General features: G+C 60.8%; 1 protein-coding gene across 1 annotated transcript; it reads left to right on the top strand.

The window, feature by feature from the left end:
- The first annotated feature begins 3,717 nt into the window (after positions 1-3,717).
- On the top strand, positions 3,718-14,059 carry DNAL4 (dynein axonemal light chain 4). Its single transcript, XM_028532939.2, has 4 exons — positions 3,718-3,822; positions 11,095-11,302; positions 12,242-12,325; positions 13,630-14,059. The coding sequence occupies exons 2-4, from the start codon at positions 11,234-11,236 to the stop codon at positions 13,792-13,794; spliced, it is 318 nt and encodes a 105-aa protein (XP_028388740.1). The 5' UTR covers positions 3,718-3,822; positions 11,095-11,233; the 3' UTR covers positions 13,795-14,059.
- The last annotated feature ends 1,243 nt before the right edge of the window (positions 14,060-15,302 follow it).

The following is a 15,302-nucleotide window of genomic DNA, read 5'->3' as shown; positions in this document are numbered from 1 at the left end:
GACATTAGCCCGGTGACACCCACTTCAGACTTCTGACTCCAGAAGTGTAAGATGATACATTCAGGCTGTTTTAAGTCACTGTTTTTCCCATCTCTGCGACTCGCAGCTGACTGCCATCGCTAGCTGATTCCAGGGTAGCCACTGTCAGCCGCTGTGAACGGCAGGAGCAACACGTGGCAGGATGTCGCTGGAGCACAGGCTGAGTCTTGGGGACTGACCGGGGCTGAGTCTGAAGAAGCAGGGCAGGACCCTGTCCACCTCAAGCATTCGCTCACACGTTCATTCACAAAACACTGACCAAGCACCGATTCTCTGCGGGACCCGGCGTGGACCCCAGGGATGTAGAAATGAATACATTTCTATATCCCTCTTGGGGAGCTACCGGGAGAGGACAGAGAATTACACTCAGCGAGGCCCATTAGAAAGCGATCGCAGTAGTACAGGTGGGATCGTGGTACTGTGTCCATGTGGGGGGCCATGAACGGGACCAGAGGGGCTGTAATCAGGACAGAGTCACAGCGAAGGGTCAGAGCAGGCAGGCTTGTAAATGACTGCAGGAGGGTCACGGTGGGGAAAGTTGGAGGGTGAGACCCTGGTTTCTGGTGGAGGCTCCTGGGCGGGGGGCAGTGGGGGGGTACCACTCACGGCGGTGGGAAATGCAGGGCGAGCCGGTTGGAGGGAGATGGTCAGTTCTGTTTGGGACATGCAAAGTCTGAAGGCTTCTGGGACATTCTGGTGGAGATGCCAGAAGGCAGTTGGACACCTGGGTTTGAAGCTCCAGTAAGAGGTCTGATCCGGAGAGAGAAATACCAGCGCTGTCTGAACCGAGGGCATTGACTAGGGAACCACACAGTGGATGAGGTCCCGAGGGACAGTGTTTAAGGCAGCAGCTCTCAACAAGGTGTGTGTGTGGGGGGGGGGGGGCGGCACAGCTCCCTGGGAGAGTATCTGGAATCACCAGAGGGGGCTTTTGTTGTGTTAAAGATTTTATTAATTTTTAGAGACCAGGGAAGGGAGGGAGAAACAGAGGGGGCGAAACATCGATGGGTGAGAGAAACATTAACCGGCTGCTTCTTGCACACCCTCATCAGGGGACCTGGCCCGCAACCCAGGCGTGTGCCTTGACTGGGCATGGAAGCGGTGACCCTTCAGCCCCACAGAGCCACACAGGCCAAGGCTCCGGGGAGGGGGGGGCTTTTCCAAAATACACATCCAGCCCTCAATTCCAGTAAATGCCCAGGAAGTGCGACCAAGGGGAGTTTTCACTGATGAGAAGGTGACCTCGGGCAAGAAGAATTTCGAGACCATTGGTGAGAAGAAAGAAGGCCATGGCAGGCACAGAGAGCAGAGGAAGGAAAGCCCAAGAAAGCCAGTAAGGAAGAGGCTCGAGGAGATCCAGGAGAGTGAGGCGCCCCCACGTTAGGGCAGAGCAGCGACTCCCAGCTGTGAGTGGGTGCAGGGTACTTGTGAAAAATGCAGATCCCTACCCCTAACCATTCTGGTGGTGCGGGGCCCTGGAACCTGCATTATAAAGAGTTCTGGCCATGGCCAGGTGGCTCAGTTGGTTGGAGTGTCGCCCTGTACACCAAAAGGTTGCGGGTTTGATTCCCAGTCAGGGCACATACCTGGGTTTTGGATGCCACCCCCGGTCGGGGTGTGTACGGGAGGCGACCAATCAATGTTTCTCTCTCACATCAATGTTTCTCTCCCTTCCTCTCTCTCTAAAATCAATAATCAAATAATATATAGCCTTGGGTGAGGATTAAAAAATACTTTATTTTAAAAAAAGAATTCTGAAGGCACTACCTCTGGGGTACAGAATTTCAAGAAGAGGGGTGTGGTCCAGGAAGATAAAGCCTAAATTGGTCTGTTGGATCCCACTCTTCAGGGGGTCATTGGTAACCATGGGAGAGAGAATGCTGGCGGCATCGTGGGAGTGGAAGCCAGATTGCAGTGGGCTGAACAGTGAATGGGAGGTGAGAAAAGGGAGACAGCGAATGCGGACCCCCTTCAGAGAAATGTGGATGAGAGGCGGAGGCAAGAGCTCCGTCCCCCTCAAAGGCCACCTTCCATCTCCTGCAGAGAGTTGGCAAAGAGATTTCCGGCAACGTGGAAGCTGAGTCAGACACCCCCAGACCCTCAGGATGCTGGGGGGGGGGGGCGGGCCCAGCACACCTCTAGCTGCCAAGCCTCAGACTAAACCCACTGCACCCGCCTTCTGTCCACCCACCACTCCAAGTCCAGGCCACTGTCATCACCACCCAAGTGGTCCTTCCACAGCCCGAATCCAGCCGTGTCACTGCTGGCCTCGAAACCCTCCAACGGCTGCTGTCCCCAACTCTCACCTCCCCCCAGGGAACACCCGAATCCCTGACCCTGGCATTCAAAACCCCTCTGACTTTTTAAAAATCCTCACCCAGGGATATGTTTATTGATTGTAGAGAGAGAAGAAGAAGAGAGAAAGAGAAACATTGATTGGTCGCCTCCCGTATGCGCCCCACACCAGGGATCCAAACTGCAACCTAGGTGTGTGCTCTGGCTGGGCATTGAACCAGCGACCTTTTGGTGTACGGGATGACACCCCAGCCAACTGAGCCACCAGGTGAGGGCCCTTCCAACTTCTGCGTCCCCACGTCACTCTGCATCTCACCTCTCCTCTCTCACCATCCCTCCCCGTTTGAACCACATTCACCCTCCATGCAGGCCTCGAGGAGCCAAGAAGTTCCCCAGGGAACTGTGCTCCCCACCCTCGTTCGCTCGCTGGTCCTGTACAGACCCAGCCAAGCCAAGCACCACCTTTTCTGAGAGTTAGTTCCTCCCTCCTTGGAGAGAACCAGCACCATGCCCACTCCTCTTCCAGCACCCAGGGAGAGTGAATTATTCTGTATCTCTTTTGTTGACACAGCAGTCCCCTCACTGGGCTGTGCCTTGTCTGGGACCAAAGTCCTCATCTTACTCCTCTCTGCATCTCCAGAGCCTGGCTGGGGCTGATGGCCCAGTAAGTGCTGGCGAATGTGAAACGAGGTTTCACTTGAGTACCCACCGTGAGAAAGTAAATGTTTAAATGGTCAGTACCCCCACTGACCCTTTGGCCCACCAATCAAATACCTGAATCTGCAGGTTCTTGTCCCTTCCCGAGTTGTATTAATACCCTCAGATTGATTTCCCCTCCTAAGGGGAAGAAAGGTAGGCTGTGGACAACGGGTCGTGAATTAGACGGTGCAAGGTCGCCTAGGGCCTGGGATTAGGCAGCTACAGGAGGGTGCGCTCCAGTGAAAATATTTAGTTCGTTCTCTCCTTTAACAAGTTATTTAGCCTCTTTATACCGTAGTTCGGGAGGGGTTACGAACCCTAGTCCCTGAAAGAGTTGCGGTATTGTAATGCCCTACAAAATGCTAGTTATTGTTAGGTTTTCGAGATCCTAACAAAGTAGCACCTCAGTGTTCACGCCACCAACAAAATGCATCTTTTACTTCAAATGATTAGAAGAAACTCCCAAGGCAATACCGCTCTTAAAAGTTTGTTTCTCTAAAACCACAACTTCTGTTTGTCCCTGGCTCCTCAGGCCCACTTAAGACGACTATAAGCGAAGCCCCGCCCCCTGGCCCCTAAGCCACGCCCCTTTCCGTACCAACCTCGACGTTGTAGGGCCCTTCGATATTGAAGGACATTTCTATTCGCCAATAAGAAGTGAAATTTTTGTCAACGTCCGGTGAGGGGTAGGACTTCCTTGCTGTTGCTAAGACACTCTTGTTTTGCTTCTTGACAACCCTGGCGGGGGCGAGCTAGCAGCGGTCCGGGCTCCAGCCCCCGCGGGAGCAGGTGAGGCCCCGGGGCTCGGCGGGCAGCCGGGTGGGGAGGGCCTGCCCGAAGGGGAGCGGGGAAGCGCCGCGGGGCTGGCAGAGCCTCGCCCACCGCGGAGGCCCCACCCCAGTCTCCTCCCTGCTGGTCCCCAGCCCCCGGTCCTCCCAACCCACATCCTCCCACTTAGGAGACCTGCGAGCTCCGGGGTGACTGAGTCGCCGTCGCAATTCGGCATGCCGCTTCTGCCCCCCTCCTCTGTCGAGGCCCGGGCCAGCGTTGCGTTCCCCCATACTCTCCGACCCGAACCCCTCCCCCAGCACCTTGATCCCCCCCACTTTTCGCGGGGTAATTCCTCCCACCCGAGGCTGGGCCTGTGGTCGCCAAAACCTTGGCCCGGACCTCTCGACTTGGACAGTAGGCGACGTGCTGGGATTCCAGGCTGCTCATTTCCCTCTTTGGGCCTCAGTTTCCCCATCTGTAAACGAGAAGTTGGGCCAAATGATCTCTAAGGACTCTTCGTCGCTGATGTTCAAGGATGTGGTTCTCTGACCCAGCTGTAGGCTTCCCTGAGGACGTGCATCCCATTGGAGGAATCAGGTGGAACGAACCTGACAGACCTGGTTGTGATTCCCAGTGGCAGGACCCGAGCAAGTTACCCAACCTCCCTGGGCTCGTGTAAAATCGGGATGCGACAGAGCGTCTCCTCTGGGAGTTCTCGGGATACTATGAAGTATAAAGAGCCCAGTGCAGTGTAGGGTCAGTATTTGGTATTTTCCTTCCATTGTCTGGTCCCCACGTTTTTCCCCTCAGAAGTGCCACCAGCTCCCTTAGTGTGAACGGTCGTTTCTCCCTCTGACCCTCCAGTCCGGATCTCCATCTCCGATCTTTCTGCCCCGTTTCCGTGGGAGGGATACTGGGGCGGGGGTGAGGTAGAGATGGACTGGCGCCCTAATGTGGTGGTTGGACTGCAGGGCTTCCCTTCTGCCCCTGATGATCCCTGGGTTTGTGGTGGCCTGCTCCTGGCGAGACACCTCCATCTGTGTGTCTTGCCAGCAACTGAGACTCAGCAGTTCCAAAGTCAGACTGGCCTGCCCTCTCCCTGTCCGTCCGCTACACGGATGCCTTTCCATCTCCTCCGCTCTAGGCGAGATAACCTGTGTCTCCCAGGGCCGTCACCATCCTCCCGGGGCATCGCGCCGTCCTGCGTCATTCTGCCATGCCCTGCGTCATTCTGCCACGTCCCTCCCACTTAGTCCATTCCCAAGCTGCTTTGATTCTGCCTCAGCAAGGATCTCACATCCCTTCATTTCGGAAGCCACCACTGGGTTCAAGTCTTTAATGTCCGTCACCTGGGCCACTGCTCTAGCTTCCTAACTGGTGTCCCTGCCTCTAGTGCCTCCTCCCAGTAACTCAGTTATATCAACAGGATAAATGCCCCCCCAAACACAACCAGGTCACCAGCCCCAAAGAGACTCCAAAGGGCTTCTCGTTCCCCACTAAAGATATGCACACTTCATGGGCCTGGGTTTTGGGCCCTCCCACACCTCCACAACCTGCCCCTGCCTCTTCTCCCTGGCCTCCTTCCTCCCTTCTCCCTTTCCAGCTTCTGTCCTCCAGCCTCATCTCACTCTGGATTCCAACAGACAGCGCCTGGAGTTTTCTACTTGGTTTGTTTGTTCTTCTCTGCCCAGAGGGTCTCCCCCACTTTGCCTACCTGTCAGGATCCCTACTCTCTCCCCTCGTAAGGCCCTACTCAAACACTGCCCCACCCCCCAAGCTGTTCTTACTGCCCTCTCCCTGCCCCCTCTAGAATTCTCCTTTTTTCCTCTGTCTGTACGCCTGTCTTGTGGCCCTTACTGCTTCCTGCCACGAACCACAGTTGGCTCCTTGTGTGCGTGTGCCGGTCTCCCCGGTGGTCCGCTCCTCGAAAGCAGGGACCACCTCTTGCCCGGAGTGGAGTGGATGGAAAAGCATAAGCTCGAAGTCGTACATACCTGATCACCCCCTAGCTCCTCCACCTGTTAGCCGAGTGGAATGTCACTTCCCTTTTCTCAGCCTGCATGGCCATCAGAAGAGTGGGGGTCCCAGCGCCCATCTGACAGAGTTATGGGGAGCCCGTCCTGTCGCCTCGTTTAACATGAGTGCTCAGCACCTAGTGTGAAATGAGATGGTGCGCCCTCCCCCCTGCCGGGGCGGGCGAACTGTAATTCGGTGGCAGTGTAGGGATCTGTCGGTCACCTGCCACGTGCCACACGCCAGACTTCACGCTCTGGGGCATCTACAGCGGAAGGAAGTCCTTCTCCCCCTGGTGACTGTCCATGCGCACAGCTCGCTGCTGAGTCATGACTGGCTGTGAGATGTCACCAGGTGTGAACGATTGTGAATGATATTTTTTGAAATAAGTCCCTGCTAACTCCAATTTGTGTTTGTGATAATGTCACTCTTAGTCTCATGCGTTCAAATCTGTGCTCCTCAGGGGGAAGGGGGCAGTGGGTGACTGCGGAGCCTGCTGTCCATGGCAAGAGCTGTTCCCGGGCGGAGCGAACAGCTGCGGTGGCCACGGCTTTCTGGTGTGCTTTGTGTCTCAACCAGGATATTTGGGGTTTCATCCACATCTGTGTATAACGGGAGCTGGTGTTATTTGTTACGTCATATCATACGTAAAGAAAATGTCACTTTTTAACTGAATCCCTCATTCAGTTGAATTTTCATTTGTTGATCTGAGAGAGAGAGAAACATCGATGTGCTGCTCCCTTATTTATGCATTCTTCGGCTGCTCTCTGTCCGTGCCCTGATGGGGGCACCGAACCCACGGCCTTGACCTTGGGGATGACCCTCTAACCAACTGATGTTCCTGGCCAGGATAAGAAACAGCCTTGATCTCTCCCTCCCTCCCTTTCCTCTTACGCTCCCTCCCTCCTTCCTTCTTTCTCCTTTCCCCATGGTCCAAGGCACATCAGAAGTTTTCACTGAACCTCAGTAAAATGAGAAAAAATAAGGGCAGTTTCTTAAAAACCTTTGTGTATATATGAAAGGTAACTGTCTTTTCTTAAGAAGGGCTGTCCTTTATTCTGCAACCATCTCCTTACTGTTAAAACTTTCCTTTGTAGTAGGTGATGGAGTTTTTGATGCTCTTAGTGAAATTTTCCGGTGTTAACCCTGTGTCTGCTTCCCCCCTTTTAAACCGACCTGCGACGCCCAGGCCTCCCAGGCCCGGCTTCCTGACCTCACCGCTGCCATCCTGGATGCATGCCCCCAGGCCCTGGGGTCCTGTCCCCACACCTTACCAGCTTTGCTCTGCGGTGGCCAGGGCCAGAGGGTGCCCGTGTCGGGGAAGGCAGGAGGATGGTCGAGGAGCGCAAGCTGTATCCCTGACACGGCTGTAAGCAGGAGCCGGCCCGGACTGGGGCGCGGAGTTCGGAGGGTGTTTGTGTTTCTTCTCGTCTCCTACTCGCCTCTGACGGGGCGCAGGCACAACGGTGGAGTCCGCAGACTCGATGTGGGTTCGGATCCTGGCTCTGCCGTTGCTGCCTGGGCACCCCTGGGCCCGCGTCAGAGCCTCTCTGAGCCCCAGGCGCCTTGTCTGAGAACTGGGACTGGTGCTGCCTCCACGGTTTGTCACGGGACGGAATGAGGGGACGGAATGGGGTGACAGGCAGGAAAGCACAGGGTGACCACACCACCGTGCAGCGCAGACTGCAGCAGCACGACACCACAGCTCGCACAGGGCGGGGACTCAGCGCGCAGCGGCTGGCTTGGCCGACTGCGAGGACGTTTCATTGGCTGGTGTACGAGGAAGGGACTGGAGCTCCCCGTCTTACTGCGCCAGTGACAGGAGTCTACATTTACTGTAGAGTCTCTTCTTAGTCCCAGCGTCCAGATGAGAAAACTGAGGCTGATGGAGGTAGACACTTGTCTGAGACAGACCAAGCAGTGAATTCAGATCTGCCTGCGGGCCCACACTCCCAACGGCACGCCCTGCTCTGAGTGCACCTGCCTCCCCCAGCTGCCTGGCGGCGGTCAAGGGTGCGGGCCAGGGTGTGCCAGGCATTGAGTGGTGGGGCCTCCCCCCGGGGCAGGTGGCTGGTGACACTTCAGGCCTCATTTCCCAGAATCCATTCATTTTCCCACACCCCTTGTCCCCCTTAAGGATTCTTCCCCAAATGCTTCAGAAACCGAGCAACAAAGGGTGACTGAGGTCAGTGCCATGGAAGAACAGGGGACAGTGGGACAAGAGACACTGGCTTTGACAAGGCCACGAGAGGCCAAGAGCCCTGTGACTCCGGTCACCTAGGAGCAGCCGCCCCTCAGACGCGGGCGAGGCTGCGTGGGCTGGCAGAGGGGCCCACGCGCGCCAGGGTGGGCTCTGGGGCGGGCCGAGCCCCGGCGCCCGCAGACGCAAGTGCCCCGGCCGCACGCACACCTGCATTATTAAAGGGCTCTCTTTTAGGCCTGCCGTGATCTCTCTGGCCCGGAGCTGTCAGGGGCACGCCCGTCTGCTGGGAAGATGGATGCGGCTATTAACCCTGAGCTCTATTTTGGGCCGCACGCTCTCCGCAGGGTTTTGAGTCACGTCTGGGTGACGGGAGCCAGACTCCAAGGGTACCGACCACGTCACAAAAATTCTCCTTCCCCTCCGTGCTTGGAGCACCCCCAGTGACTGTTCCTTTTCGTTCTTGAAGTCCCATCCCCTCGGAGCCCCCGGAGCGCCCGGAGTGGTTACGAAAAGCTATTCGCAACCATGGTCTTTAATAAACGTGGCTGAGTCGTGCTGACGGAGGCCAGCCGGTGGTGTGGCGGCAGGAAGAGCGGTGGGGTGGTGATCGTGCAGGGAGCTTTACGTTTTCCAGAGGCTCGCGTGCACACCCTGGGCGCCTCGCCAGCTCCAGGGGCCAACTCGGGATTGTCCCGTTCCGCAGCGCAGGGGACCTGGCTCGGGTTAAACTCCCGCCCCAGGCCGCAGAGCGAGGAAGAGGGAAGGAGCATGGCAGCTACAGAATCGCTGCTGCAGCCCAAACCCCCGGCCTGCGGGTCCTGCACCCTTTCTGCTCTGCAGGGTGATGCCCCGTCCCCCGGCACTCCCGACGGCTTCTCCCCGTGGTTCCTGAAGATCGGGCTTTGGTCCTGCTCCGGCTTCATCGGGGTCCCTGGTGCTAACGGAGAGTCGGAGCAGCCGTCGCAGACCCCGACCTCCCGGAGCGCAGGCACACGCACGGTTGCGTTCCCTTCCGGACGCCCCACGCCGGCACTTTCCAGCCCGAGCATGAGTTGGCTCAAACTGAAATGTGTAGGTGGGAGGTGCCTAAGCAGCTGCTTCAGCATTTTAAGTTGCTCTCACTTGAAAAATCTCTGGGGGCAAACAAACCCTGGAGCCCCTACCCTTGGACCGTTGGCGCAGCCACCACCTTCTGCGCGCTTGGTCGCGTGCAGGAGGAAGCCATGCCTCGGACCTGCAGACGGCCGTGACGTCCACGAGCGACAGAGACGAGGTGGTTCGCCGGACTTGGAGAGACCAGGAGTGTGGGCACAAAGTACAATGAGCTTGTGCTCGGTGGTTTGCCAGCGTCTATATAGAGACAAACAAAAACTACTAATATCGGAATGGTGCGAGCGCCCAGAACTGATGAGATAAGAGGCGCCATCTGTCCACCGAGAAATCGGAAAATGCCAGCGTGGTGGGACGGCGGCGGCGTTGGCGGCAGGCTCCCAGCCTCGGGCGCGGGAGCAGGCCGAGTGGGATGGCGCTGAGGGCCCCTGAGGCCTCGGAGGGTGGGAGGGAGGGAGCACGCAGCCAGAGGCGGCCCTTGGAGAGCTCCCTGCCGGGCCAGCCCAGGTCGGGGCAGCCTGGGGACGCCAGACCCCGGAGGGGAGATCAGACAGCTAGCTGTCTCATGGCAGGAGCCCCACGAGCCACGCGAGAGGCCGCACACTCAGAGTCAGCTTGGTGGGTGCCAGCTGGGGGTCCATGCCGCGAGGAGGCCTGGCGAAGGGGGAGGAGCGCCCACCCTGGAGCGGGGCCCGGACTCACACCCCAGCCCGCTGCCCCCTGGCAGAGCGACCTCAGGGGGGCGGTGCAGCGGCTGTGAGCCCCTGTCGGCGCAGGACCCGCCGGAGCTCACGGGCTCCCTGCGGCGGCCAGCTGAGCAGACGCACAAAGCGCTTTGGACAGTGGCCGGCGCCCTGCACACCTGGTGAATGCCACCTGTCCGTGCCCACCTGTTGGTCGCTGTGCTGGGCATCCCGGGGGTTCGGGGGCTATGCCATGAGAGGGACTTCATTTGGAAGTGTGGGAAATGCTGGAGTAACATTTGTCTCTATTTGCTGGATGTGGATTGCTAAAGAGGGTTTAACAACTCGGTGGTTTGTATTCATGTATATTAGCACTTCTTCTGAGATAAAAAAGGCCTTTGAATTATAGGATAAATTGAATTATGAGAGAAACACCAGGGTTTCCAGCAACGTTCCCAGTCACCAAGTATCCAGGCCCATCTCTTCAGGAAAAGCCCCATCTGTTGCTGGATAACTGGATCTGGAAAGACAAAAATGTACACGTGTGCATCCGGCTTTATAACTTCCCAGTCAGAGCCATGTGCATTCTCGCACTCGGTCCCCCCCCCCCCCCCAGTGGGAGGGCCGGCCACGCGCCTGGCCCCGTGAGCCTGGCTCCCGTGCGTGGTCTCGACAGATTCCCAGGACAGCCTCGGGAGGCAGACGCGCCGGCCCTCGTGTTGCCGCTGAGGAGTCTAAGCCTGAGGCCACAGCGTGGAGAGCAGCAGCGGCAGCGGGAACACAGGCAGGGCAGGGCGGCCCGAGGGGCGGTGGGCAGGGAGCACCCCGCGTGGGGACGTCGGGGACACAGACAGAGTGCCGCGGTCCCCGTTCCTCCTGCAGACCGGGGCCTGGGGCAGGAGGCACGTGCTTTCCCGTGAGCCCAGGACTGTGGGTCACGTGTGCCGGAAACCAAGATCACGCATGTGGTGGGCAGGCAGAGGGACCCGGCGTGTTCCGGGCCAGCTCCCGGCTCCGGCGCCAGCCTGGCCCCACCGTCCGCGTCTGCCCCCGCCGACGGCAGTGTGGGCTCGCAGCAGCGCCACTCGGGGGCGCTCTCCGCCGCCGGGCCCAGCACCCCGGGCTGACTCATCCGCCCGTCTGCAGGCTCGCTGGCCATTTGGCAAAGGATGCGGAGGAGTGAGGACCGGGAGGTGTCAAGTTGTTACTGAGACATTTCTAATTTGTGATGTGTGGATGTAAAGCCAACTCTTTTGTCCTGGTTTTTCCTGTTTTCTGCAGCACCCTGTGGGGAGAGAGATTTTCTGTTCCCGCCAAGCTGGCAGGGCCTGCTTCCTGAAGCGCCCGCCCGTGTCTTCCTCGCCAGCCCCGGCAGCCCCGGGAAGCCCGCCGTCTCCTCCGCGGCCACAGTGGAGGGATCATGGGCGAGGTGGAGGGGAAGAAGGACGAGGCTGACTATAAGCGACTGCAGACCTTCCCTCTGGTCAGGGTGAGCCCGGGGAAGGGAGGCGGGGCGCCCCCGGGGCCCACCATGCACCAGAGCGAGGCTGGCGAGCCGGTGGGAGGGAGTCCGCTGGGAGGAGCTGGGGACTCGGAGGCCGGAAGTCGGCAGTGACCATTGTCTCATTCATGCGTCCATTCAGCAAGTGCGTGTTCGGGCTGGTCACTGTGCACGGGCCCTGCTCCGGGCACCGTGAATGAGGCGGACAGGGGCCTGGCCCGCGTCAAGGAGGGGGTTAAACAACAGTGTCAGAGTGGGTTTATGGGGAAAAGCAAGGTCTCTTCTCAGCACGTGAGCGAGGCTGGCAGGTAGGCGGTTGGATGTGGTAGTCTGGAGCCCCAAACTGATAACACGGGATGAAGTCGTGGGGCCCCTCCCCGCACATAAGACAAGTAAACCCATGGAACAGGCTGGGGACCTCCTGGGGAGCAGATGGCTGGAGGAGAGGAGAGGGTGGGGACAGGTCCAGGGCCCTGCCACCCTGGGACTGGGAGGGACCCATCAAAGTGGGCTGCGGAGCCGCAGGCCGAGAGGCAGGTTGGAAACCGTGGGCCGTCGAGAGCAGCCGGGCCATCTATTCGGGCTTCCCGGCTGCAGTCCAGCTGTGCTCTGGGGCTGCTGGTCAACCGATGCCTGGGCCGGCGCTCTTCCCCAGTCCCAGGGCTGGCACGGCACGTGGTGCTGGTGAAGCTTCGTGCCCTCGGGGAAGGGCCTGGGCCTTGGAGCCCAGGGGCTCCGCTCGAGCCCGGGCCGCAGTTCCCAGCCGCACCCCTGGAGTGAGGAGCTGGGTCACCTCCCTGGGCTCCGCCCGGGCCGTGCAGGGCACGCGCCCAGTGTCGGGGCCTTAAGCTCAGCGCCGAGAGGCCGGCCCGGAGACCAGGCCGTGGGCTGAGCCCGTGTCCGTGTGTCGCCCCGCCTTGTCCCCAGCACTCGGACATGCCGGAGGAGATGCGGGTGGAGACCATGGAGCTGTGTGTCACGGCCTGTGAGAAATTCTCCAACAACAACGAGGTATCGCCCCTGGCCAGGCAGCCCCTCGGGCCCGTGGGGACCCCCGTGGGTAAAGCAAGCACCCTGGTCCCCACAGCCAGCGCAGAGAGTCCCGCTGGGGCCGGGCCAGCGCCGTCCCTGGGAGCGTCTGTGGCCTGTGGAGGCCGGCGAGGGAAGAGGCTGGCGCTATTTTCGGGCGCTGACCTGGTGCCCACGCCCAGCCTGGAGGGACAGAAGCCAGAGGGGTCTTGGTGACGCCCCGCCCCTGTGCCCTGTGTCAGGCGGGCGGCTGAGTAGGGCGCCTTTCCCTGGGCCCCGTGCCAGCGGAGCACAGGCCCACCGGCACTCATGCATGCGTTCATCCACCCACGCATCCGGAGAGCCCTCAGACGCCAGCTCTGCGCCGGGCGCCGTCCTGGGGACTGGGTAGGGCCGTGGGCATCAGCTCCGGGGTCCGGGGGTCCCAGCCGTCAGTCCGGCGGTGAGTGAGGAGGTCGGCGCCATGGCAGCCGGCGGGGAGGCAGACCCTGGCCCGTGAGAGCCCGGGCTTTGGGCCAGCCGGCCGTGTTCCGATCCCACCCCCAGCCCTTCCCAGCTCCCTAACCTTCGATGAGCCATTTCTCGTCTCCATTTCCTATCGGTGCCGGGGGTGGGGGTGCCGCGCCCTCAGTGGGTGGTGCTGAGGGCCTGTGTGCTGAGGGGATGCGACCGAGTGCTCAGGGGCACCTGCCACTGGAGGGCGGGGTAAGCTGCTGGTGCACCACAGGTGCCCGAGCCAGGGACCTGTCCCACCAGGACCGGGGCCTCTGCCCTTCCCCCCACCTCTTCCTGAAAGAAGCTTCTCCAAGGAACCTGTTTGGGAAGGGGTGGGGCTGTCGCTCTGACTTGGGGAAGCAGTGCAGCTTCTCTCCGGGAGCTTAGGGAACCGTCAGGGAACAGCCTTTCTGTTCCCTGGGGACGAACCCGACACCCGCGGTGACAGTGACAGTCCTGTACCATCCGCGAAGGGCTTTTGGAGATGCGACTCCTTCAGTCCTGGGAACAGCCCGGCTGGCACCAGAAACGGGGGGGGGGGGGGGGGGGGGGGCGGAACAGGCGTGAAGTGGCGGGCAGAGCTCAGACCCTGACTGCTCTGCCCCCTGAGATGATGTCCGCCTGGCCCGTGAGGTGGCGTCTGCTTCCCGGGCCCGTGTGCAGCGGCCCCTGGCGGGGGGCGTGGGCGGGTCAGCAGGCCTTGCTCCCACCCAGGCTGCTGCTTCCCGGGAGGGGGCTGACGCGCCCACTGCCCCCCCACACACGCCCCAGCGAGCACCCCTCTGTTCCAGAGCGCCGCCAAGATGATCAAGGAGACCATGGACAAGAAGTTCGGCTCCTCCTGGCACGTGGTGATCGGCGAAGGCTTCGGCTTCGAGATCACGCACGAGGTGAAGAACCTCCTCTACCTGTACTTCGGGGGCACCCTGGCCGTGTGCGTCTGGAAGTGCTCCTGACACCGCCCCGCCCCCCGGCCCCCGGCCCCCGCCCCCGCCCGCAGGGCCTGTCCCTGCCCCTTGTCGTCGTCATCATCGGGCTGGGGGCAGCCCCAAGCAGGCCCTCGGCTCCCGAAGGAGGAGAGCTTGGGGTCTTCCTTTCATCCCGTGTGCCCGTGTCCTGAGCCGTGCCTGGCGTGTGAACTTGCTGATGCCTCTCCCCCAGGCTCCCTGCCACCCCCTCCGAGTCCAGGGTGCACGGGGTGGCGGGCAGTGGTCTCCGTGCGGGCAGTGGTCCCCGTGCGGACAGTGGTCTCCGTGTGGGAAGGGCAGGGAGATGCGACAGGGTAGCGGGAGGGCGGGGAGGTGGGACTTGCCTCCCGAGGACACGCCAGCTCCGCCCGTCTCAGGGGCCACGTCCCCTCGCACCTGGGAGTCCCCTGCCCTTCGCCCCGGCTCTGCCGGCAGAGGCCCCCCGTCCTCGCCCTGACCGACCATATGCAATGGCCCCAAGAAGGAGCCTGTCCTCCCCAGGGGCACCGGCAGCTTCTCCCCTGTCCTCCGGAGAGGCGGTGAGTGACTCCCAGAGCCCCGCCCCCATCCCCGCCCCTGTCCCCGTCCCCGCCCCTGTCCCCGCCCCGGCCGCCGCCGGGCTTCGTGAACCTTCTGCGCAGTCGGTGTCCAGTGGCCGAGGGTGTGGAGGCCGCCGCCGCGCAGCCTCCGGGGGTGCCACGGAGCCGCGGGGAGCCGCCGGGCCAGGGGCGCGCTCGCCGAGAGGCCTGTCTGAGCAGGGAACCTGGCCTGCCAGCACTTCTCATCAGGGACCGCATGCTGCTTTGTACTCCTGTCTCCGCTGGGTTTTCTACGTCCTTTCCGCGTGGGGGAGCGTTTTAGTAGAAGGGTGAAGCCTATTTTACATAGCGGTCTTATTTATATAAACGTCATGGTTTTTACAATTAAAATGGCCAAAAACTGACTTGGTCTGTAGCCTCTGGAGGCTGGGGAGAGCCGTGATCGGGATCCCCGGCCTGTGGTGTCCCCGGGGGCCCAGAGTGGTGGTGCCTGGTCAGAGAGCGAGGCTGCTGGGACCCCTGGCCCAGGCACAGCCCGCGGCCCCGGCCAGGACGGGGCCCTGTGCACACTCCCCGGGACAGCCTGGGCGGCCAGACTGAGCCACTACCACGAAGACGTGTTCAGTCTCACGTAACTGAGTTCAGTTCAAAGGTGTCTGTCCCACAGCGACTGAGTGCCAGGCCCCCGGGGCGTGGGCGCAAGGATGGAAGAGCCACCGACCCGCCCTCCGCGAGCTCCTGGCAGACCGGGGAGGGGACACCGATGACGACAGGAAGTGGCAATGGATGCGCTGAACGCTGGGAGTCCCGGGCGTCCTGGGAGGAGGCAGGAGGGGCTTCACGCACAGCACAGCCCGGGGAGCAGACAACGCCCCGGGGAGGTGGGGCCCGAGAGCCGGCTCTGGAAACTCCTCTGGAGAGTGGGCTTCTCGGGGGTGGGGGGGGGCTGCAGGCGAG

The sequence above is a fragment of the Phyllostomus discolor genome, chromosome 2 (genome assembly GCF_004126475.2).
Source record: "Phyllostomus discolor isolate MPI-MPIP mPhyDis1 chromosome 2, mPhyDis1.pri.v3, whole genome shotgun sequence".
Taxonomy (NCBI): Eukaryota; Metazoa; Chordata; class Mammalia; order Chiroptera; family Phyllostomidae; genus Phyllostomus; species Phyllostomus discolor.
This window is presented reverse-complemented; position numbering and strand designations above follow the sequence as displayed.

Excerpts from the sequence above, each read along its gene's own strand:
- DNAL4 (XM_028532939.2), top strand. The coding sequence starts at position 11,234 with ATGGGCGAGGTGGAGGGGAAGAAGGACGAGGCTGACTATAAGCGACTG. Across the intron at positions 11,303-12,241 it reads AGACCTTCCCTCTGGTCAGG|CACTCGGACATGCCGGAGGA; the intron begins GTGAGCCCGGGG and ends CCTTGTCCCCAG. Across the intron at positions 12,326-13,629 it reads AATTCTCCAACAACAACGAG|AGCGCCGCCAAGATGATCAA; the intron begins GTATCGCCCCTG and ends CCTCTGTTCCAG.